This window comes from Bos mutus, chromosome 2 (genome assembly GCF_027580195.1).
Source record: "Bos mutus isolate GX-2022 chromosome 2, NWIPB_WYAK_1.1, whole genome shotgun sequence".
Classification (NCBI taxonomy): domain Eukaryota; kingdom Metazoa; phylum Chordata; class Mammalia; order Artiodactyla; family Bovidae; genus Bos; species Bos mutus.
Genome location: NC_091618.1, coordinates 100743602 through 100769834, shown reverse-complemented (window position 1 = coordinate 100769834; position 26233 = coordinate 100743602). Strand labels below are relative to the sequence as shown.

Sequence of the window (26233 nt, the reverse complement as noted above, 5' to 3'; positions counted from 1 at the left end):
GGGAAGTCTCATTTTAAACAAAATTCTGCAGTCTTCTGAATTTGGTATCCTCTCTCTTAAATATTCTCCACTGGTCATCAATCAGGCTGCTAACAATGAATTAACAATTTCTCAACAAGAATGTGAACATTTCTAATATAAATTAATAAATATGAATAATCCTTACAAGGTTTTATATTTGCTCCCATTAAAGACAAATGTGTTCCTTTAGAAAGTTTATCCTGAAAAATAATTTTAAATTTCAGTGTGATCTATTAGTTGTAATAAAATGTCACCAGATCTGGTATCACCCTTCTTTCAGATTACTGGAAAGAAACATGAATTTTATGAATTTTCCCCAAATGTGATTTATTTTTTATTCAGGAACAAAGAACACATTAACTATCACAACATAAGTAACTCTTAATATTTAACTAACTTCATCATGTAGCTATACATACAGAAAAAATTAAACCTATGTCTATTATTAAAGAAAAAGAACACTAAAGTCTTTAAATAATCCCACCAGTGATTTTTATCACTGAGCAACTAATGTTTTAAGTTTGGTATTTACTCAGATATTTATCTTGTCTGCTATTCTCTATTATAGGTTTATTCAAAAAGAACACCCAATGCATAAATAATCTAAATTTTAAAATGAAAACAAATTTAAAAAACCCTATAAACATTTGACATCACCACATTCAATAGTTCTAACTAGAAACCCAAGCAATAAGCTTAGACATTTGAAAAAACATAAATTATTGTTACACAATTGCATAATCCCATAATAAACACTGTAAACATGAATACAATGAATTACAGCTTTGTACAAAACAATCTTTTAAAAGGCAATAAAAGACAGTTACAATATTGTTTAGAAATTCAAATAGCAGTGACTGGATTTTTCAGTAAATGATCTTGAGCTAAGTTTGCAATCAAGTATTAATATATAATATTACAAACCCAAAATCATCACGTAGAACTTGACATGTCTGTGTTCAATGCATCTTAAGTCTCCCCATTAAAGTGTGAATTAAGATGCCGGAGGAAATCCCCCCTGGATGTAATGGATGGTGGGAAAACTGCTTGACAGAATTCACATACGCGAGGTATATGCAGTTCGGAGCCTGTGCCACTTAGTACCGATAAGTCACTGTCTTGATTAGGAAAGGGCTTCCAAATGGGCTGCAGGAAACAAATAAAAACATCTTCTGTTATTTGTATTTAAAATCAACTTGCACTGAATTTCAAATTCAAATTTTTTGAATGGGATATATAATATATATGAAATTCCCTAATATGAAAGCAAATTACCTTTCCATAGAATTAGCATGAGGACATGACTCAATTCTCTTTTTCATAAAGGGTATAGCTTAACTTAAAGAATCACTTAAAATACACATTCACACACCTTATCTTCACAAACTAAAAAACTTTCAGTTTTAACACCAGCATGTTTTTAATACCCATTATCACAGTGATAATAGTTTTGGAGCAACAGTCAATACTGAGACTTTAAAAAAATTAAAATTCTATCTTTTTTAATTGGAAACTTTCAGTTATAGGACCTTTATTAGTACACAGCACACTAGACCTGATGTGTGTGAACATGCATTTTGATCAAGAGTAATTTAAATTTTACTACTATTTACCAGCAAATCCACAATGAATAAATCATAGAAATAAGTACTTTAATTTTTGAAAATAATTTTTTAAGTATGAAATGAATTTTATTGATCAGTTCTTTTTTGAAACCTCAAATATTTAATCATTCAACAAAACCCAACACTGGATGCATTTTTTTGACTTCTTATTTTGCCTCCATTATACAGTGCATACTTTGGCCTTCTTATCCTTTCTTGTGGCTCAATAAAGTGAAGCCTGTCAACAGTTGCCCAATTGAAGAATTATGGAAAAGCATAATTCAACAGAACTACCTCCAGTATAATAAGCAGCATATACATACTCTTAACTGTATTTACTATTAAAAAAATATTTAGAAGGGCAAGAGAAGGCATTTAGTTCAGAGTAGGTGCTCTGTTAATGTTTGTTGACTAGAATATCTTATTTTCCTGAAATGCTATAAGCCTAATTATTTCTAAAATTTGCTTTCTTATCTTAAAATATCTAAACTCTGGCACTTTGAGGAAAATCACCTCAAAAAGCCAACTTAAAGAGATCCCTTTGTGCTCCTATTACTAATTTGCTCTTAAAATAACAACCTGATCCAACTCTTGACACAGTGTTAGTTTTCATTCCTTTAACCAATCTCTTTCATCCTGGTTAGCCAATCATTATGTAAACAGTATATTACTAATTGAAGCATTTGGGGTTCACATCATCACTGTCTTCTTATAAACATTTTACTGGACAGCTGTGTACAGTTGGTGTAAATATACAAAGTCTGTCTAAGCATCCAGATACATTCAAGTATCAGTACAGAGGGCTTATAACATTGACTCAAATCCTTTTGTGAGAAGTGGCAATTTTATAACAAAAAACAGTAATATTTAAAATACATATTTGAAATTTGGAGTGAAATCATTTCCTTTCTCCCATGATAAAAGAAAAGCAGTACTAACTGTGAGTACGTAAGAGTTAACTAGACTTAAATTTTAGTGTTGGCAGTTTAAACAAAAAGTACAACTAAAATAGGTACCATTCTAATGGGAAATTGATATGGGTACAAATAAAAGATTATTAAGTTAAAGATACTTTTAATTAAAATATGTAAAATAGTAACAGGCTCAGGAGCAAACAGTTGATAAGCCAATCTTCTACTGCCAGTTTATTTTCAAAGTCCATACTTATCCTTCTCTGTTAGGAGCTATTAGTTCAGATTTGATCTTTTCACAGAATTTGGTTGGGACCCCAATGACTGACTCAGCAAAAGTAGGAAGAAAAGAAAATCACATAGAGCAAAATAAATAGCTATACTTTAGACTTTATTATGATAGCTGAATATATAAAAAAGTAACTGTTAAGTAGTAATGATATAAAAGTAAAAATCTGAATTATGAAACCAAAATTTCACTTCCTTTTGTTATCAACAACTCAAGAATTCTGTATTCCTCATAGTAGCTTTAGTAAAGTAAATAAAACAAAATGTTTTAAAAAACCCATTTTAAGAAATATCCTTTGAATCCTAAACTGTAACACAGCATTCAAAACAGACGAATTTCTCTGCCTTTTCTGCCAAAATATCAATTATCTAACCTTATGCCCCATGTCTTGTGACAGCTCAACACCAATTCTCCTGCATTTTTTAAGCTGAATACTTTTCCATCAAGTTGTAATCACATACCAGCTGTTTCCCTTGCTGCAGCATAGAAAGCAAATGCACAATGCAGGGTGCCATCTACTGAAACATGACTGTACAGACTAGTAAAAGAACAAGCAGGAGATATAATGGAGAAAAAGTAACAAGCATTAGAACTGATGCACTTCACAGCTCCACAGGAATTCTACTTGCAATAAACGAAATTGTGTAATTTGTTTCATTAAGTAGTAACTATAACTGTGACTATGATGTAAAATAAGGTACAATGTAGAACATAAGTGAGTCAATAATTAAAGCTTATTGTCAGAGCTGCCTCCTTTTCTCCACTGCTAAACTATACCACAGCTTGACTATTGCCTTCTTTGTATGTGGATTTAAAAGTCTATAACCTATAAAAATACTGACAAAGCCAAAGAGTATTAATCAAGTTGTTGGTGTGTTTTGGTTTTCAGTACAATATCTCAAAGCAAAGGGAAATCAAACAAATGTCCTCAATTTGTTTTAGACACTTGTAGCAATCTGGATTTTTAAAAACAAGCTTCTGTTTATTTTAACAACTGTATATTTTTCAGTTGTCTTCAGGCATTAAACACCCCCCCCCCATTTTTTTTAAACTTAAAGAATCATTTTGTAATAGCACCTGAATAAAAGGGAGGGTAGGAGGGGACCGGGGTGGCATTAAGGATGGGCTGTAAGTAGTCTGCAAGCTTTAGAAACATTAAAGAATTTGATAAAATTTATATATATGTAGAGACTATTTAAAAAATATATTAGGCTGCATGTTCAGGGCCAGATTAGAAACCAAAACCAAACCCTCCAGATCCTAAGTACTGTATAAATGAGACTGCACAAAAGTATTATTTGAAAGACATTTCACTTATTTTCAGAAATAGAAACATACAATGTGATAATTTACTTATTAAAAAATGATGCATTCTTATAAAGGTAAGTATAACATATACAAGTTTTTGATAAAAAATGACATCTGCTTCACAGAATGAAATTTAATAAAGAATCTTATTATAACAATGGTACTGAGTAAACATCTGAGTAAGGGACTATGTAAGATAATGACACACACTAGATATAGATAAGGTTACATGTATTTTAAAATGTGCCATAAATTTTAAGGTATTTTATAACAGACCTTTGCCATAATCATCTTTTAAATTTCATGTCATTTATTACAAGACCTGGATTTTGTTAGTTGAAAGCTTAACTTTGGCTAGTCAGTAGTTTAAAAAAGATGTCTGATAACCTGAAAGAGATACGTATCTGTGCATGCATGGCAAAATGTGTGTTCACACATAATATATTTGTTAATGCAAAACAGTTACCTGCTGTGGTCCTCGGATAGCTTTTCCTGGGGAATCGAGTGAAGGAAAAGGTGCATCAGATGGGTCCTGAAGTGGGAATGTATTTACAAATAATGCATTATGGTCTCCAGGTGGCAAACACGGAGCTCTATCCAGAGATGTCCTAATACAAGTATTTGAGGGTTTTGTTTTGTCAGTTGTTTTAAGGTTTTGTATAGCTGAAGCTATGGGGTCAATTCCCTGAATTTCAAATAAAGTTTCTTCTGTTTTGACAAAGTTTCCTGGATTGTCTCTGGGCTCCATATTAAATTGATCCTGGCACACAGTCTCAGATGTGACAGAACCAAGGACGTCGGGTCTTTCTGGAGTGCTATGTAAGAAAGTAGAGTCATTGTCTGTAGGTGGAAACTTGACATTGAGTTTAGAAAGTGATTCAAAAGATGTGTCTTCCTCATCTTGGCCCAGTCCTCTTGGTGTGACAGATGTGATGCACGGTGCACCTCTATTTATATCATCTTTTGCCTGAGGCTTAAACAGCACTTCTTGTTTATCTGTTTTATCCGTACACTGTATAGGCATAGAGCACTGTGTCTCTGCAGGGAAAAAAACACAGAAGGAAAACAGTCGCATTTCAATCATTCTTACAAATCTGAATGTTCAATTAGCTCTGGATAGATGAGTATTACTTTTTCTATTGGTTTTTATAGTAAGTGAAGACAACTGGCATTTTTTTTACATTTGCGACCATCTTACACAGAAATATTAGCAGTCTCCAGTGTGTGAACTGGAATATAACGTACTAATCACAGTTTAACCACTTTGTCTTTTCCTAGGTCTTGTGCTGTAAGCCTTGAGTCTTGTTCACAGTTATTCTGCTCTACACTTAAAAACATTTGCTTATAGTATATACATTTCAACATTTTGTCAGTAATGGAAGCTGCAACTGTTAGCTTGCTTAGACAAGTAAGTTATTAAAAGGGAAACTCCTTACCAGTCATATATATATTAATATACTGTCCAGGTTAAGAATCTATATGAATTAGGTCATTTACTCCCCTATAACATGTCTGTGTGACAAATATCAATATATCACCAATCAGCTTAGTCACTGTCTACTCTATGTGAGGGAGTAGTGGTGGTGGTGGGTGTTAGGGAGAGAAAAGATTGGAAGCAACCAAGAAGGATGAAATTTTAGGATGCATGTTCAGAAAACTCTACGTGAAGATAGGATTTTCTCATTTAGAAAAGGCCTCTCTAGATAACAGGTAGTTATCAGGTATATATTAGAAACTCCGAAGCTCATTTATCTAGAAGATACTTTTCCAACAAATTCAGCTCTCAAGGACACAGGCAAAAGCTAGAAAATAAGAAAATAGTGCTTTTGAGGAGTCAGGTTTAGAGCCACAAGGCCCACAGATGAATTTTGCTCTTATTCTTATTTTAGATTCATTCTAACAAGCTTGATGATGTCTGCCTGGTTCATAGCTGGTTAGAAGCAGCAAACTACAAGGTATGGACCTGAGTTGTTAAAAGCAGATGCAGTTATCAGTAAGAGCTGAAAGCATGAGACAAGAAAAACAAAAAAGCAGAACTCAGAAAATACTACAGTTCAGCATAGGGCCAACAAGGGCTACGTTTTTCAATGCAAAAAAATAATGATCAAAGCACTCTCCATTGTTGATGATATTGAGAGATTAGAAAAAGCTAAATTATGCCCCACAATGTTATTTCTAGAAGACAGTGAAATTGGAGGCTGGTAATATGTGTATTTTCATTAAATGGACAAATGGTAAAAAAAAAAATTTTTTTTTTTTTTAAGTGAAAGTGAAGTCGCTCAGTTGTGTCCAACTCTTTGTAACCCCATGGACTGTATGTAGCCCACCAGGCTCCTCCATCCATGGAATTTTCCAGGCAAGAGTACTAGAGTGGGTTGCCATTTCCTTCACCACTGGATCTTCCTGACCCAGGGACTGGACTCAGGTCTCCTGCATTGCAGACAGACGCTTCATCGTCTGAGCCACCAGGGAAGCTTGGTGATTTTTTTTTAAATCAGCATGCTAAAAAGGTAGTCATCAGTGAAGCTGTACATTAACCAATGATGCCAATTTAAGCAGACAGGGTATAGAGAGCACTGTGCAATACAGCGTTTGCCCAGATCAGTAAGCACTTAACAAATGTCGTTCTTTTCCTTTCCTTTTGGTGTTTACAGTCTCATAACACCTTTCTCTTCTTTGCCAAGCTACATTCCAACACAAGATGTTTACTGTTTGGACATGATTGTAGAATGATGCCAACAGCTTCTTTAGTTCATCCTGTTGCATACCTCTGCCTCTCTTTAGTATGTGCCATCTTCTCTTACTGGATTAACTACTACAGCAGCCTTTGAACTGCTTCCTTGCATCTAAATTTTTCTCATATCCACTCCACTATCTACACTGCTTTCCTCTACCCTGCCTTAGTTTTCCTAAAATATGTATTTGGTCAGGTTATTTTCTTAATAAAACCTTTTCATGGCTCTCCAAGACCTTCAGCCCTAAAATTCGTATAAAACTGTGCATGACTGATCCTTGATCGCCTCTCCCTGCTGTCATCTTTCACCACACCTGCTCCACTCCTTACTCCAGCCTTAATGAACTTTGGTACAGTTGTCCAAAAGGCCATACTCTCTTGTCTTTGGGCCTTTGCACATGCTGTGCAGACTATTTGAACTGCCCCCTTCTGGTATTCTTTGCCTCACTCTTATATGCTCTTCATTTCTTGGCTTAGACATTCACTTCTCTGGATGGCTGGCTGTGGCTTCCCAAGACTGGTTTAGTAATGACTCGTGGGTGCCCTGAGGACTAAACACTCTGCATTTTATTTGCAAATTACCTCTTTCTCCCATTACGGTAGATTTCTTGAGTTCCTGAACTGTTTTGTTTCCCACTTTCTCCAGAACCCTGCTCAGAACTTGCACACAGTATGCCTTCAATAAATGCATTCTGAATGAATCTGAATCTCTTTTCCATGGAGCTTAGTATAATAATCTACATTTGCTAGATAGTCTGTCTATAACTAGGAGTGAAAGTGAAAGTACAAGTCTCTCAGTGGTGTCCCACTCTTTGCAACCCCATGGACTATACCAGGCCAGAATACTGGAGTGGGTAGCCTTTCCCTTCTCCAGGGGATCTTCCCAACTCAGGGATCGAACCCAGGTCTCCTGCATTGCAGGCAGATTCTTTACCAGCTGAGCCACAAGGGAAGTGGTACAGTAATTAAGATAAAGCACAACTGGTTGGCAGGATTTCTTTGTCCTCTGAGGTTCTTAAAGTCCATTAACTCTCAAGTAGTCATTTTTCCTGGTAGTAGACTTTAAAAATGGTAGGAAATTCTAGGAAATAGTACTTTCTTTGTAGATTACACTTACTAATTGCAAATAATAAATCAGGAAAACCACCTCTTGAGGTAACTAAATTTTGTTAACACCTGAGAAGGAGGAAACACTTATCTAAATGTTCTTCAACAGGAGAAAAGATGAATGCAGAAGAATCTGCTGCTGCTGCTAATGACAACTATTAACATTAACAGAACTTCTATGTGCCTCACACTTATAACCATTGTATATGTGTTAATTCAGGGGTTAATTCCAGGGCTACACAGCTAATGAATGAATGGCAGATCTGGAACTGGAACTCAGGCAGCCTAACTCTAGAGCCTGTGTTCTGAATCATTATGACACACTGAACGTGCTGCTTTCTACATTATAGAAAAGAATCTCCAAAATGATAGAAATGTGCTTTAAATTTCTTTTCCAGAAGTAGGTCTATCCCCTTTGTGAACAAAACATAGAAAACCCAAACAAGTGTAAAAAAGCATATATTTTCTTTCAGTATAGCTAGTTGGCATACCTCTCAGCACATTAATCTTGTGAATTAATCTGTTCAAGCAATGAGAGTTACTATTTACAAAAAATTTTTTTTTGTTTAAATCTAAGATTTCTAAGGCTACTAGAAATCTAAGCTTAGAAAATTTAAAACTCAAGCTGCATGAAAGTGCTTGTCATTCTGACACTATACTAAGAAACATGATTAGGTGAGCTAAGTGTCTTTCTACTTTGTTTACTTCAAGGACACTTATCTCTAAATTTTAGATTTCTAAATTTTAAGAACAGGCTGTCCATTTGGACTACTTCTCAGTTTAATTATCTGGTATATGACAAAAGAAAAAGATCTGATGGTTGTTTTAACTTATAATCCTATATCCTCATCTCCTGATCCCCACTGAAATATGACCCTGCTTCATGGACCAAATAAGTACTTCTTCCTGAAGCCATAATTGTTTAAGCATACATTTCATCTTTATCCTTTCTCAAGGTTATTGTCATATGTGGATGAGAAGAAAAAATTAAAATTTATAATTCTACTAACTCAGCAATTTATGAATTATATCTGTTTCTTAAAAGTAAAAATCAAATTTTAACAAAAAATAACACAGGGGACAATCATGTTAAATATACTCTTTCCAGCTATATTATGCAAATCACAGTAAAACAGTTACTTTATATTTGTATTCAACGTAGTGTTCACCCTTAAAATAAACCTGAACAGGCAGGCGTCTTCCCCAACCCATCTCCAAACATTTCTTTTTCTTTTTTCCCCCTTTGATCTACTCCTTTCAGAAGCATAATATTTGATACTGTGGTTTATTTGGAGTCAGAAAACTTCACTGGAGTCTGTAGCACAAAAGACCTAAAATATTTCAAGAATAATGCTGTATTTATTATTTGTGACATAGTTAATATAAAATGTTAAGAATATTGTTATGAAACAGTTTTAGTGGGAAAGAAATTGAAGTTAAACACTCCAGTTGTTAAGTATTCCAGTTGACAGATACATACTCAGATTTAGACCTGTGTAACTTAAAAATGGTCAAAGTGTTATGCCACTGATAATGGGTAGGTTCTCTGTTTAACAATGAATATGTCACCATTACAATGTTTTGATAAGACGCTGATGTTAAAAGAGGCATGTTTATGAATTCTTAGGTACTACATCTCTATAGCTAGTAGATTTTAAATAAAGATAATTCTTTTACTTCAGAAGTACCTAGTGTTTTCAGTCTGTAGAAAAGATCAATTTCTCATGAAAATGACAGAAATTAAAGTGTAAAAAATCAGAGCTCTTTCTGGGGAAGTACAGCAAAGAGAGGAGAAGTAAACTGTGTCTGTCTACGAAGATTGTTTTGCTTTTCCAACAGAACACTGTGTACCTTTTCTGAAAACAAAATGGTAGCAGTAAGCAAAAAGTAAATTTTCACAATAAATGATTTCTTAAATAGCCTAACTATGAGTTTTAAGAAACAGGAAGTGATCTTTAATTAAAGGGGTGTTAGCACTGCTGCAACAGCTTTCAGATTGAAAACTGTAAATCAATCACATCTCTTCGGAACTGTATGCTGAATATCTCAAATCACAAGGGCAAAGGAGAATTTATCATTATAAATGATCAGTTTACCTTCCTTTTGTTTACAGAGGTGCTTGGTAGCCAAATTCAATCCTTGGTATTTTGCTATTCATATTTAACTACTGAAGCAAATACCAGGAAACCTGTCTGGGGTTTTAGGGAAGGGTAGGGCTTTTAAAAACCACACCAAACTATATCTGTAAAACAGATATTCCTTTTGAGTTGTATTTTATACTCAATTTGCACTTTGTGCCTTCAACAGAACTGGACTCATGAAATGTGAAATGTTCATTTCTTCAATCAAATTAGAAGAATGTATCTATGGTGTCCAATTAACTTTCAGGCAGAAGTTAAAAAGCAAATCTAATGTTATAATTTTATTTAGCTCATATATGATAGTGTAGCTTCTAGGTTGTTTACTAATATATCAATTAATTTTAATAAGACACCCAATAGCAATTGAAGATTTTGAGAGATATAGCCTATATGTATTTTTCCAAGGTAGGACTTCTTATTAAGAGGATTAGTAATTATGTCAATCAATTCAATCTGAATAGCGCTACACAAAATAGGGAAGAGGCCAATAATTATATAATGTAATAATTACAGAATTAAACAGCACTTACCCACTATAAGTGGTGAAAGGCACAAGTCACAATCCTCAGCACTTAATAAGCATTTAGAAATATTTTCACAATCAAAAAGAAATCAATTTCAACCAATAAAATTAACATTACTGTATATTAAATCAAACCTTACCAGGTGCAGCGGTTGGTACATTAAGTTTGCTTAAGTGGTCTTTTTGTGCTTTAGCTAGCAAGCATATTCTATGAAATTCTTCTTTCAGATCCCGGAAAGTCTTCTCTATATAGCTTCTAAAAATAAATTAACATTTTAAAATGTAAAGACTATATCTTCAAATTTTAAAAATCATGATTGAATTTACAAGCACCTTTGACTCTACCACAAAATAATTACTGAAAGGTTCAAATTTAAAAATATCATTTTAAATTCCTAGACAATATTTCCTAAAACAACTTTAATATTTGGCAAGCCAGGCACAAAGTGAGTGATAAAGTTCTAATACATACATATTGCACAAACTAGCACGTCTCCTGATTCCTATATTTCACTTATGCTGGCTGTCTCATTCTTACATTAGAAGCTGCAGTGTATTGCCTTTTTGTCCTCTGTAGATATTTTAAACAGAAAAAACTTAATTTTTTATTTTTTACATTGAAAAGATTAAAGATCTATCCATATAGAATGATGTGGCCATAATACTTATTCTACTGAAATAGGAGAACTTCAGAGAGTTCAGCTTTTAGAGCATCTGTGATATTAACTATATGACTTATTTAGGTCATTTTAACATGGAGAAGCCTTGAGTACATCTCTTCTGGTTTTAAAAGGCTGCTGTTTCTTACAATTGCTAAAAACTTAAGTATGTAAATAAACTTGTATTTCAATATTTATAATTTGTAGAGTGGGCAAAGAAGGATACAGAACTACCTTTCATGGAATAAAGGAGTGCCAAGATTCCTTGGTGAAGTTTCTTTCCTTGGAGAGGAAACCTCTTGTCTTCTTACCTTAAAGATATAAAATGATTACCACTTTAAATTGCTTCCAAACTCAAATGAGAATGGATTAACAGAAAACAATGGAAAATTTACCTTCCTCACTGAAAAGTAAGTTTAGTTTTACATATATATATTTGTATTAAAGTCAAAGTGTTAGTCCCTCGGTCGTGTCCAACTCTTTGTGACCCCATGGATTGTGGCCCTCCAGGCTCCTCTGTCCATGGGATTCTCCAGTCAAGAATACTGGAGTGAGCAGTCATTCCCTTCTCCAGGGGATCTTCCTGACCCAGTGATTGAACCCTGGTCTCTTGCATTGCTGGCAGATTCTTTGTTTACTTCAAAGGTAAGGCACCAGGCAGGGAAGCCCCATATATATGTATATATTACAACAGATTTTTAAAAAATGAGAACATTCAGTAGAAAAAGGAAAATGAAAGTAGAAAAATAAGATGAAGTCATGAAGTATTTCTGGTAACTTCAATACTATTTCCAGTACTGCTAATATCTTGATGAAATTGCTACTCTGATCACCAAGCATCTGACATGACTAGAAACTTTAGGAAAAAAAATCCATGTGAGTTTACTTCTTTTCCATTATTGGCCTATACATCTAAATCAATGTCTTTGTATTTTGCTATAGATTCTTTGATGAGAAATGCAGCTGTATAAGAGGAATAAAGAAAACCAAGTTACAGTTCTTTAGCATTTAACAAGCATTTTTAAAGACTGTGCAATTATGAATTTAAGCTCCTTTAACACAAGTTCTTGCCACCACCCTGTGGTTTCCACTGGTATTACACTTATCATGACACACAAGTCAACATTAAAGAACATGTATCCATGGCATAGTTTAGATTTTTTTAAAATTTTCAATCACACCTAGAGAACTTTGTGTACCTTTTAAAACTACAAATTGATAAATTCAAATATTTGAAAAAATCTTAATATTATTCAATTATTTATAATTTGGCCAAACTGCATGGGATCTTATTTAAGTTCAAATTCAAACAAGTATTTTGTATTAAGTGACTTTTCAGATTTTATTCAATTAAGGGCATTGTAGCTATTACTAACATGGATAATTTTACTTCATTGCTTACCACCTGAGTACATCTCCCTTATAACCTTACTTTCCAATAGGTTCTTTCAGTTTCTTAAGAGTATTTGTTTGTTCTTTAGGGAAAAATCTGATTCTAGTTTGTTTTTCTTAAAATTCGTATCTTCTCCAATTTCTTCAGTTTATCGTTCTACTTTTCCAGCTTTTTCTAAATACTAGTGTTTGCTTAACATTTCTAAAATAGTGTTATTAGTAAGTAGTAAAATATAATCTTGGCAACACAAACATTTGCGATTTTATATATTATGTTTTCATACTGAGGTAAAACAAAGATCATTTGTTGATGCACACTTTTTGTCTGCAATATTTAGGCCATTTCTTCTTCTGGATTAAAACTGCTTTGTTGAGCTTTATGGCTTCCCAGGTGGCTCAGTGGGTAAAGAAGCCACCTGCAAAGCTAAAGATGCAGGAGAATGGATTTGATCCCTGGGTCAGGAAATCCCCTGAAGAAGGGCACTGCAACCCCTCCAGTATTCTTGCCTGGAGAATCCCTCGGACGAAGGAGCCTAGTGGGATACTGTCCAGAGTTGGACATAACTGAAGTGACTAAGCATGCACGCATGCACACACTGAGCTTTACAAAGCAGTCATATAAAAGACATTTTCACATTCACAGTTTGTTTTTAAAAGTGGTAGACAATGTTTTCCTTTAGTGTTATGTGCAATTAGAACACCAGTAGATTTTAGTGTAGATGAGGCAAAAAGGCAACATTTTAAAGCTAACCAATCATGTCAGGACACTGCAAGAATAAAAACCTCTGAAAAGGTTATATTAAATCTATAGCAACAAAATAGAGAAGAGGTAATATTAAGAGAACAGAAATATCTGACAATTTAAATAATAAAAAAAGGTGATTAAACTAATAATCTCCTTTTAAAATTTAGTATCTGAGATTCTCAACATGTAAAAAAAAACCAACTCTCTTAGGAGCTAGAAATAACCAGAGAAGTAACTCCTATAATTTTTGTCTGAAAATGAAGATAGTTAAAAGAAAACAGTGATGAAGACTATTCCAGTTTTCAAAGTATACTGATTCACACATAAAGTAGGAATGATTGCTTCTGAAACTAAAGCCTAAAGACTAATGGGGCGGGGGGAAAAAGAGGTGAAGAAAAGGTAGAAAAAGAACGATGAATTTTTGTTTTGCTTGCCAAATAACTCGTGTCGACTTACTTCTGAATTTATCTGGAAAAGATTCCTGGATTGTACTGGCAGGGGGTAAAGGAAGACAGACTTACTGAAGAATCTCTGAAGCATCTAAATTAAGGACTTCAAGTTTTCTTTGGAGTTAGGGACAGCTCTACTTACTATTATTTCTGTTACTATTGATATATTTCAAATGAAATTTTTATGTCCCACATCCCAAGAGAAAATTCAAGAGATCTTAACATGCTAGTTAAAAAAAATAAAGGAAAGTAATTCTCTGACATTTTGAAGCAGGGTTTATCTAGAATGGGTAGAGAAAGTTAATGTTATTTTCCATTGTAGCTATCAAATGCAATTTTCTGAAAAAGATCATCTATTTTCTCATAGGATTTAAGATTAGTATAGTTAATAGCAACTCAGAAGCTCAGAATTTCTTTTAAATGGTAAAATTATCTTACCTAATGAAGACTACTCAGTTTTGTGAGCATATCAGAGAGTAAGTGAACATTAGAAGAGATAACTAATATTTTGTTATTTTCAAATATTTTCCAGGTGGGTCCTGCACTGCAGGAAGTTGAAGTTACTACAACTTCAGATAAGGAAGCAAGAAAACTCTGAACGTTATATTTTAGGAGATTTTAACATGAAATCATTCAACAAATGAATTTATTTCGAGGTACTAAAACTTAAAATACTTAACATTATAAACTGTTCCAAGTACTAGTTTGGAAATGGCGAACTTGTGGAATGAATACTGAAATAAGAGTTTTACACGTCGTACTTTCATTTACACTTCCAGTATGGCACTGGATAAGTCATTCAACTAAATCATTAAGATAAACCCATTTGAAACAGTTGGAAGACGTTGTGAAATGATTCCTTAAATTTCCTCTTATGTAAATTGGGAGAATTTGTTTTAGTGTAAATCAATTTAGGTTTCTCATAGATGAGTAGTATATATAAAAAAATGTTCTGTTCAAGACCTAGTTAAATATGCAAAGATATTTAAGAAGGAGAAAAATGAAAAAGTGCTAATATTTCATTAGTCCAAAACCTTCTTATTCTTAATGCATATGATAATGGCAAATATTTTTGTGTTGGAATCCAAGATTTGTCACACATCAACATTTCAAAGAAAGAAATGTATATTTCCCCTAATGCCTGCCTTTTTAATATTTGGCACTAAAAGTATTTTGTTCTTTTTATAAATCGATGTAAAAAATACAGAAATGATTCACAATAGCAAACATATGAATTCAATCTATGTGTCAATTGATGATGGATGCGTAGTGAAAGAAAATGTGGTATATATGCAATAGAATATTGTGTGTACACACACACACACACATATTTTAAGGCTGAAGACATCAGCTTTAAAAAAGAAGAAAATTCTGTCATTTGAGACAATATGGATAAATCTAGAGGACATTATGTTATGTGGAATAAGATAAGACAGGCACAGAAAAACAAATATAGCACAATCTCGCTTATATGTGAAATCTAAAAAAGTCAAACTCATAGAAGCAGTGTAGAATGGTGGCTGCCAGGGTTTGGGGGAAGGTAGTGGGGGGAGATTTGAGTACAAAGTTTAAGTCATGCAAGATCGATCAATTCTGGAGATCTAAAGCAGAGTATGACAACTACAGTTAATACTACTATACTGCACACTTGAAATCTGCTAAGAGTATAAATCTTAAATGTTTTCACCACAATAAAATAGAAAAATACTTATATGAAGTGATAGATATGTTAATTAGCTTGACTGTGGTGATCATCTCATAATGTATACATATATCAAAACATGTTATACATTGTAAATATATGTAATTTTTATTTGTCAATTTATACCTCCAAAAAGCTAAGGGAGAAGAAGAAATGCAAAAAACAATTTTAATCAGAATCATTAGTTGACTCATTAGTTTTTCTTAAAAATCATTAGTTTTTAAAAATTTTGAAGAACTAAAGTCAGCAAAATTAAACTGAGTTATTTCAAACTCTTCAATACTTTTAGGGTATATTCTCTCATATGGAGGGAATCTTACCTTTACAAGGCTAATACTGAATAAAGGTGGTAAGTCTTCAATGATACGTATTTGAACTATAGCAATGACTATCACTTTATTCTAGGATTCATATCAAAGATTCTCTCTAAATTTAGCTGAGATCCTTTCATGCAAAAGGAATATTTATTTTCCAATATCTCAGGCCACTGAGTGTAGGGTATATTTGATTTTACTTCTGAGATTATGTTTTTAAAACAGAAAAGAGAGCTATGTTTTTACTTGGAATCAATATCAACCAAGAAGTCAAGGTGAGATGGGATGGATCAGTAAAGGGAATATAGACTGTGGAATAGTTATAAGCACTAGCTTAATAAAATTTACTACAGAAAAAGAAAAACGAGCAATGGAAAAAGAAACTGAAAATAAGGATTCAGTTATCACTTAGATTTCTGAAACTAAGAATGAAATGTTAAAGGAGAAACTGAGGTTGCGTTTATTAGTGTAGATATACTGAGACAAAAATGGACTGAGAAAGGGAAGAGCTTCAAGTAGAAACAGGAACAAAAAAGTTACAAGAGATTGGATAAGAATATAAAAGCATATTAAAAGTTTAAAGACAAAATATAATTTTAAAAAATACATAGAAATTGTGTTTATAAGAACTTATGGCCATGTGAAATCTATGGTCCTCTCACTCTCAGTAGTATTACTGAAAATCTAGAAAAGCAAAAGGAGCACAAATTCTAGGAGCCTTATTGGTTCTGCATGATGCAGTATGCTAGGCAGATCCACTGCTGGTGCAGGAACAATTCCAGGGCAAGATGGGATCCATCCCAGAGTTCTGAAGGAAGTGACAAGAAAATAAACAATATAAAAATAATATTAAATATCCCAATTATTTCCAAGTGCTTCATAGGGTTTTGGTTTAATGTTAATACCCTCAAACTACTATCAACTCAATGTTACAATAAAACATTAAAAAAAGTTGTCTTGCTGAATTTTCTTAACAAATAAATGTATCTAATTGTGGGAATGCCTTTTTATATGGAACAGAAAATAAATGATTAATTTTAAAAAGTAAGATTTCCCATACTTCCCTCACCCCTTTGCTGAACACTACATTTAAAACAAAATAACCTGGGAAAATTCTTTTCATTAACTACTCATTTTATGTTTTGTTATTACCATGGTGAACAGAGAATATCTTCATGAAAATAGCTGTTATTTAAGCAACTTGCATATATTATTCAACTTAATCCACATAATCTTGTGAATTGTTGTTATTTAGTCGCTAAGTCGTGTCTGACTTTGCAACCCAATGGACTGTGGTCCACCAGTTTCCTCTGTCCATGGGCTTTTCCAGGCAAGAATACTGGAGTAGGTTGGCCACTTCCTTCTGCAAGGGATCTTCCCAGGAATTGAATTTGCATCTCTTGTATTGGCAGATGGATTCTTTACCACTGAGCCACCAAGGAAGCTCAATCTTGTGAATTAAGTATTAATACTTGAATTTGATTTTAACACTTGCTAGAGGCTTTGCTAGAGGCCTCCCTGGTGGCAGAAGACGCAGGTTCGATCCCTGTGTCCAGAACATCCCCTAGAGAAAGAAACGGCAACCCCCTCTAGTAATCTTGCCTGGGAAATCCCATGGACAGAGGAGCCTGGGGGGCTACAGTCTATGGAGTTGCAAAGAGTCGTACATGACTTAGTGACTACAACAACAGTTACTAAGGCTTTGGAAAGGTCAAATAATTTGCCTACTGTCTAGCAGAAAGAGAAGCTACAATTGGAACCCAAATCTTAGTGCCCCAGGCTCCCAACTTCTTGGTTTATAGGTCCTAATTGCTAGAGAAGTAAAATAGTAAGGTTATCTAACCTGGAGAAGGGAAAGGCTACCCATTCCAGTATTCTGGCCTGGAGAATTCCATGGACTATATATATAGTCCATGGGGTCACAACGAGTTGAACATTACTGAGCGAACATTACTGAGTGACTTTCACTTCATTTCACTTCATCTAGCATGATGAGGAAGATGGATAACACTTACACATTGCACCAATGGAAACTAATTTTAAGATTCTAAAACTTGTCTGTCATATAACAAATATAGTTCTCAGTGAGGCATAGTTATAAGCCAAGTTTTGATGTTTAAATATTACCTGGGGGAAGAAACTTTTGGTATAGCCTTTTTTTGTGCTCAAGAATATCAAGAAATTTAAACCCCAAAATTACCTGGATAGATTTACTGAAGCTTTACAAACCAGTTCATGTATTCTCAGAGGCAATTTGGCAACAGTTTCTTAACCAAAATTTCAGTTTAAGTGTTTCTCAACCTTGTCATTAAAAGCTAACCATCTGACAACGCATGACAACTGGAGTACCTTACTGTTAATTCTATCCTTTCAAAACCTTACTTCTCTACCTGCCTTCCTAAATACCTCCTAATAGACAACTGGACATAGTTATAGTAGCTGACTGAAAATCCTTGTCTGATAATCTCAGTTGGTACATTATTTCATGATTGATATCTGTTCCCTTGAAACTGGGTGATATTTTCTTGACTCACCATACGTTGAATAATTTTGGACTATACCCCAAACACTGTGAATATTACATTGGGGAGACATTATTTTATGGTGCCAAAGGGTGTTGATGTTTTTTGTTTTCGCCAGGTAATTAGATTGTTTAGACGCAGACTCCACACTGTCACTCCTCTGAAGAGCAGCAGCTCAGTTCTCAGCTCATTCCTTTATGCTTTAGCTGCAAACTGCTTTCAGTGTGCCCACACATCCTTGGTTTTGGGGAGATCCAGAGACTTAGGCTTAAACACAGAACTTTGAGTTCATTTTTTCTGGCTCTCTCCTCTATGGGGCTCCTTCCCTCTCTGGTGACAGTTGTTATTCTGGGCTCATTTTCCTTTCTGGTTCTTGCAGCCAGGATGGTGGTAGGCTTTCGATTGGAATTTCAGCCACTAGAACTGTGGCCACCCTCAAGACAAAACCACAAAAAACTTGTAAATTTACTCTGAGCCAATTATATGCTCCACATTTTGACTCCTCTCCAAAATATGCAAAGTTTATACCTAAAGTCCTCAGATAATTGTTTTGTTTGTATGTTGCACAGTTATTACTGTTATTTGTAGAGGACTGGTTTGCTCAGTACTCATTCCTCATTGTAACATAAGCTGAACTTCAAAACTCAATTTTCTTTTGTTAACCCCTCCATTCTTTTGAGGATTTCACCATGGTTTTCTAGAGATGTCTTCATCACCAATCCAATGACCTTTCCTAAAGTTCACCTTCTGCTTAATGCTCATTTGACAGTTTTCCACCCTAGTGAGCAGCTTTTCTTTCTTGATAATCTTTTGGCTACCAGTATAATATTTAGGTTTTCTTAAGTTCTGGTGTTTTCACTGGTCCTTATTCTTCCAAGACTAAAAATGAGGGTATTCTCTAAGATTAAGACATGAGGGTACACTGTTCTTCCCTCATTATACACCTTTCTTATTATTCATTCTCATGTTATGTCTATCGAGTATTCATTTCTTAAAGTCTATCTTCAGGCTCACCCTATCTCTTGATAGCCACTCTCAATCTTCTTTGAATCCAATATATTTTTACATATTCTGTTCCCTATTGTAGAGCACCACATTTTAATATATAATGTAATGACCATTTCCTTAAATCTGATTAACACTGCTAATCTTTATCTTCCTTTATTAATATAAGGCCATTCTCCTTAGCATCAAAAAACCTTAGAGAAAGATAAAACCTTAAGGAAACTGAGATTAGGCTTTCCTGGAATAGTAAAATTCAAAACAAAGCTAGAAGTCTGATAAAATGCTACCAACTTTTTATTTTGCCAAGAAAAAGCTTAGTAAAAACAACTAACTATAAAGATTTCTTATCTTTTTCATATAAATGAGAAATTGAGAGACTTCCTTGGTGGTCCAGTGTCTAAGACTCTGCACTCCCTAAGGAGGAGGCCTGGGTTTGATCCCTGGTCAGGGAACTAGATTCCATATGTTGCAAATAAGAGTCCACATGCCACAACTAAAGATCCCACATGCTGTAAATGAAGACCAAAGATCCTGAGTGCCACAACTAAGACCTGGTGTAACCAAATAAATGTTAAAAAAGAGAGAGAAAAAAAAAAAGGACATTTATCAAAAAAGTAGAAGGGAGAGTTTTAGATTTAGCTTTACCAGAAAGTTTTCACTCTGTCCTCAGGACAAGGTAAGAAACAAGAGCTGGGACAAGAACAGGGATTCTGTGACTGCAACATGGGAAAAGAGGAGGAGGAGAGAAGGTTCAGTGAGCAGCATCAAGAAGGAAAGCAGGGTCTACTGTGGCAACTGACCACCCAGCAGGGATATATCCTAAATTACACTTTCAGGGAATCTGGACAAGTCAGTGAGCCCTTGCAGCATTATTTGGATGAAATGTAGAAGGAAACATAATACTGAAGAGCAATTAGAGGTAGAAACAGCAGTGGGTAAACCCATCCAATATGGAATACAGAAATCACTACTGATAAACAAAAGAGGAGAGAGAAAACAAAAGATAGCCACCTCAGAATTATTTGGTTTTCCAAAAGGAACTTAACAGAGAAGGAGAAAAACAAATCACATTTAATAATGGCTTAGAGAAAGCCCAGGAACTAATTTACAATAGTTTTATTAGGATTCTAGGATCTTTCTATTTTAGAGCAAAGTATCAAGGTATCAAGTGTATGGAAAGATGTTTAATTGACAAAAAAAAATCTTTCAGGGAAAAAGTCAGCTTTCATAACAGGGCAGGAGTGCCTTAAGCAAGCAACAAAGACACTGAAAGAGCATAACATATTGGCTACAAATGATAAATTAGGTGTGCCATCCCCATCTCTTCCCATCAAATTCTAGCAATAGCTTAAAGAAGACTACAAATTCAATAAGAGTTGTTAAAGTAGCAACTTTCCCGGTGGTCCAGTGGTTAAGACGCCACGCTTCCACTGCAGGCCACAGAGGTTTGATCCCTGCCTTGGTCAAGATAAATTAGGGATGAATAGAATACAGTAACTCTGTGTTGTGGACTCTGGAGAAGAGTAGAAAAAAGAAAACAGGGAAATGTAAGAAAGCGTACAAAAGTGGGAAATAAGGGGAGAAAAGCCACATTTGAGATATTTAAATTTGCTTAGAAGTCAGAGAAAAAGATTTAAAAAATAATATGCCACGTCTCATTATCTTCTCCCCTCAAAATTTATTTCCAGTATAATAATAAAGCAAAACCTAAAATTACATATTAAATTAAAAACCAGAGGCTCACCAAGATTAATACAGAGAAATCTGTTGTGTTTCTTTACATTAACAATAAAGTATCAGAACTGGAAAGTATCAATAAAAGAATAATCCCTTTTAAAATCACATCACAAAATAAATAAAACACTTAGAAATAAACCTGATCAAGGAGGTGAAAGACTTATATGCTGAGAACTAAAAAACATTAATAAAGGAAACAGCAGATGATTCAAGGAAATGGAAAGACATTCCATGCTTTTAGATTGGAAGAATTAATATTGTTAAAATGGCTGTACTACTCAAAGTAATCTACAAATTTAATGTGATCCTTATCAAATTACCCATGACATTTTTCACAGAACTAGAACAAATAAGCCTAAAATTTATATAGAACCCTAAAAAACCCAGAATTGCCAAAGCAATCCTAAGGAAAAAGAACAAAGCTAGAGGTATAACGCTCCCAGATTTCAGACAATACCACAAAGCTGTAGTAATTAAAACAGCACTATACTGGCACAAACAGATAGATCAACAGAACAGAGCAGAGAGCCCAGAAATAAACTCACACACCTACAGTCAATTCATCTTTGAGAAAGGAGGCAAGAATATACAATGGAGAAAAGAGTTTGTTCAGCAAGTAGTTATCGGGAAAGACAGAAATCTATTAAGTTAGAACACACCCTCACACCATACACAAAAATAAAATGGCTTAAAGACTTAAATATAAGACATGACCCCATAAAGCTCCTAGAAGAGAACATCGGTAAAACATTCTTTGACACAAATCGTACCAATGTTTTCTTTGGTCAGTCTCCCAACAGAAATAAGACCAAAAACAAACAAATGGGGTCTAATCAAACTTATAAGATTTTGCATAGCAAAAGAAAGTATAAACAAAAGGAAAAGATAACCTATAGAATGGGAGAAAATATTTGCAAATGATGTGACTGACAAGAGCTTAATTTCCAAAATATACAACCAGCTGACACAACCCATTAACAGGAAAAAAAAAAACCCCAATCAAAATATGGGCAGAAATATATATGGAATTTAGAAAGATGGTAACAATGACCCTATATATGAGACAGCAAAAGAGACACAGATGTAAAGAAGAGACTTTTGGACTCTGGGGGAGAAGGCGAGGGTGGGATGATTTGAGAGAACAGCACTGAAACATGTGTATTACCATATGTGAAACAGATCGCCAGTCCAGGTTCGATGCATGTAGACAGGGTGCTCAGGGCTGGTGCACTGGGATGACCCTGAGGGATGGGAAGGGGAGGGAGGTGGGAGGGGAGGTAGGATGGGGAACACATGTACACTCATGGCTGATTCATGTCAATGTATGGCAAAAACCACCACAATATTATCAAGTAATTAGCCTCCAATTAAAATAAATTAAAAAAAATATATGGGCAGAAAACCTAAATAGACATTTCTCTAAAGAAGATGTAAGATTGCCAATAGGCACATGAAAAGATGCTCAACATTATTAATCATTAGATAAATGCAAATCAAAACTACAGTGAGGTACCACCTCATACTGGTTAGAATCAGTTCAGTTTAGTAACTCAGTTGTGTCCAACTCTCTGTGACCCCATGGACTGCAGCACGCCAGGCTTTCCTGTTCATCACCAACTCTCGGAGTTTACTCAAACTCATGTCCATCAAGTCAGTGATGCCATCCAACCATCTCATCCTCTGTTGTCCCCTTCTCCTCTTGCCTTCAATCTTTCCCAGCATCAGGGTCTTTTCTAACGAGTCAGTTCTTCAATTTTTACAACAGAAATTTCAATGTAAATATTAAAATGATTTGGATATCAATTTTTGTCTTAGAGTTTGTGATATATTTATTATGACACTTTGGGAAAACTTTAAAGAATAAACTTGTTGAAAGCAACCTTCTAATTATTATTCTATCAGAAAGTTTATAAACAAAGACTAATCATCAAAGAAAGTAATATAGAAGTGTTACGTATAAAAAGAAGGCATATTTGATCCAATCTCTAAAAATAAAACCAGGGGGAATGGAACATTTGCTCTGAGAAGGCAAGTTACTATACACAAACACATCTTCTCCAACTCTTTGTAATCCCTAGGCTAGGCTGTGATGTGCCATTGTATAGTGGACATTTCTATCTAATAAAAGATGAATCAAGCCTTAATGGAATAAGGGATATATATATATATATACACACACACACATATATATACATACTATATATATATTTTTTTTTCATTTTACAAAAGTAAGAATGTAAGAAGTCATATTTTTTTTAAAGTTCCTCTCTCAGGAAAGGTATGGTATGTTTGGTGATGTAAATCTTATTTTATTTTGTCATGGAAATCACTTGATAGTTACCTATCTTGACTAATGGTCTAATTTCTGTTCAAATTATAAAACAATATTTATCATATACCTGTATATGATAACTTTTATTTTAAAGCATTAACTATGCATGTAAAACCAGGTACCTGATAATATATAGCAACCTAGCCCACAAATAAATCTAGTTTAAGAGACTTACAACAGAGAAAGTATCTACAGTGGTGAGAGAAGATATGGGGGCTTGAAACTCAGACGGAGATCTCGAAGTGAGAAGTGCACTTGAAGTCCAGAGTATATGAGATATGAACAATTTAAGGATGGAAACCTCCCAAGGCCATCCAAGACCTAGACTTGTGAGGCAAAGATTTTATAAGCTACAGTGCCTGCCAAAATTGTCACACAATAAATGGAGGAACACACCATGGGTAAATGTCTCTCACTGAAGGTCTACAGAATAAAGAAACAAAAAGAAGCACTATCCTCTGAAGTCATGATTATGTCATTTAAAAAAGTTTATAGTAAATGAAATTGGTTTTTCAAAACCCTCAGTTTTAGCTGTCCGTTTATTTTATGTTGTCCATAGTAGCCTGGAATAATATTAGTCCTTGCCTAGAAATTATTATTTTTCAATTAAAATACTGTACAAAACTTAAGTTTACATGTCTACGTATATACTATTAAGATATAAGCAAGTTAAGAATTTATTTTCCCCCCCCTACTTAAACTAAATGTTGAGTGCCTGATAAAGTGTACCTTTAGCTCACTGGGAATATTTATTTCTAAATTAAGGTTCTATATATTTATCTGTGGGCTTCCCTTGTGGCTCAGCTGGTAAAGAATCTGCCTGCAATGCAGGAGACCTGGGCTCGATATCTGGGTTGGGAAGATCCCCTGGAAAAGGGAAAGGCTACCCACTCCAGTATTCTGGCCGGGAGAATTCCATGGACTGTGTATAGCCCATGGGGTCGCAAAGAGTCAGACACCACTGAACGACCTTCACACATATTTATCTGTACCATAAAATGATAATTAGAATTTCATTTTGTCATGTAATAAGGGTTTCATATTGTCTTATAATTTGCTTGCTATTACTATGGATCTGCAAATCTTTGTTTCCCCAACTAGGCTGTAGCTCCTTAAAAAAGGCAAATTTTACCTCTTTTTTTTTTGGTATTCCTATCAAAGACTAGCAAAACTGGGAAAATAGAAGGGAGTTCAATAAATACTTCTTGTCTAAGTGATTGACAAGTGAATTTTTAGACATGAGTTTTCTTCAAACATGTCATAGCTTCTACATACACTTGCAATTGCTAGGTACAGCATATCTTATTTCCTTAATGTTAGCTCTGATGGCAGCTCCAAGCTCCATCACTGTTTTACTATTCTGAACCTACAAAATTTTTCCTGCTCCTCAAAACTACCATATATTTGTAGCTGGTATATCATTGTATCACAATGATAGCTACATTAGAAATTTGCCAAGTGTCTAACTAGCATCTTTCAGCAACAACTGTGTTCTTTGTATTTTTAAACTTTTGTTTAAAGTAAATACCTCAGATGAAAAAAAAGATGCATAAAGAATAAATTATATAAAATCAGAAACAAAGCATAAAAACAGCTGTTTCTACACATGAATACATGGTCTCTAATTAGTTAAAAGTTCAAATAAACTCATACAATATCTACTTTGTATCCTGGATCCTAGACCATTCAATAATGTCTATTTGGTTATTAAATCAGGACTTTAAGTCAGAGGGCAGTTTAGAGGTATTGAATGAATGAGAGAAAAAATTTACTAATATTGCTAAATTCTTTTATGTATTTTACATTATTGCTCCCTATATATTGTGTCAAAACACTCTAGACTTCTGTATAACTTACACACACACACACACAAATGGAAAAGAAAGATGACAAAATTTTGACACACCCTATACACCTAGGATAACATTCACTTTGACAACTGAAGTGGTTCCTAAAGCACTATTACAGAAAATTTCGTTTTCAAGATCATAAAAATGACCCAGAGGATTTTTCTGGCAGTCCAGTGATTAGGACTCCGTGTTTTTACTGCACTTGGCCGGGGTTCAAGTCCTGGTCAGGGAACTAAGATCCCACAAGTCATGTGGTGCAGCCAAAAAAACCCCCAGTATATTACAATCCTAGCTTTTTAACAAAAGTAAATTAAACAATGCCAATTTGTATTTACATTAAAATACAAAATTTGCTAAGTAATAACTGCCATCATGACATATGTTACTATGTCTGACAATGGTGTCCTGCAAACAAGATTGTAGTCTTTGCCAAGAATAAGTATATGTATTTTTGAGTGATTTGATTCTTTACAATTTTTAATTTTCACAGTAATAAAATGCAAGTTTCTTGGTTCTCTAAAGCACTGCTCAGCTAATCTCCCCTGAAAGTCTATATCCATATTAGAATTTTTGAAACTACTCTCAAGATAAATAAACTATGATATTTCTTTCCTCTGAGATGAATAATAATAGAATTCAGGAAGTCAAATTCATTATTAAATTCTGCCAGATTCCTTTACCTTTCATTCATATTTATCACATGGTGAATGAAGCACTGTGCTGTCCCCCCCACACACTTGATCTTTTTGGTACCCTCTTCTGTACACCACAATCTACAATCCCTGTGATACTTTTAAATACAGTAGGTCTACAAAAACTTCGATAATATTTTTTTTTTCAAGAGGAAGAACTTATTTTCTTTTCTCTGGAGCACTTAGTGATTCATTC

At 34.2% G+C, this 26233-nt stretch overlaps 1 protein-coding gene across 4 annotated transcripts in view; it reads right to left on the bottom strand.

The window, feature by feature from the left end:
* Nucleotides 1-322: 322 nt before the first annotated feature.
* TANK (TRAF family member associated NFKB activator) overlaps nucleotides 323-26233 on the bottom strand; it is a 96120-nt gene continuing 70209 nt past the window's right edge. For all 4 annotated transcript variants that reach the window (XM_070357551.1, XM_070357548.1, XM_005897277.3 and 1 more), the window contains 4 exons: nucleotides 11532-11608; nucleotides 10779-10894; nucleotides 4600-5171; nucleotides 323-1167 (listed from right to left, as the gene is read on the bottom strand). In XM_070357551.1, the coding sequence (XP_070213652.1) occupies nucleotides 991-1167; nucleotides 4600-5171; nucleotides 10779-10894; nucleotides 11532-11608 (942 nt within the window). In that variant the 3' untranslated portion in view covers nucleotides 323-990. The remainder of the gene's footprint in view (nucleotides 1168-4599; nucleotides 5172-10778; nucleotides 10895-11531; nucleotides 11609-26233) is intronic.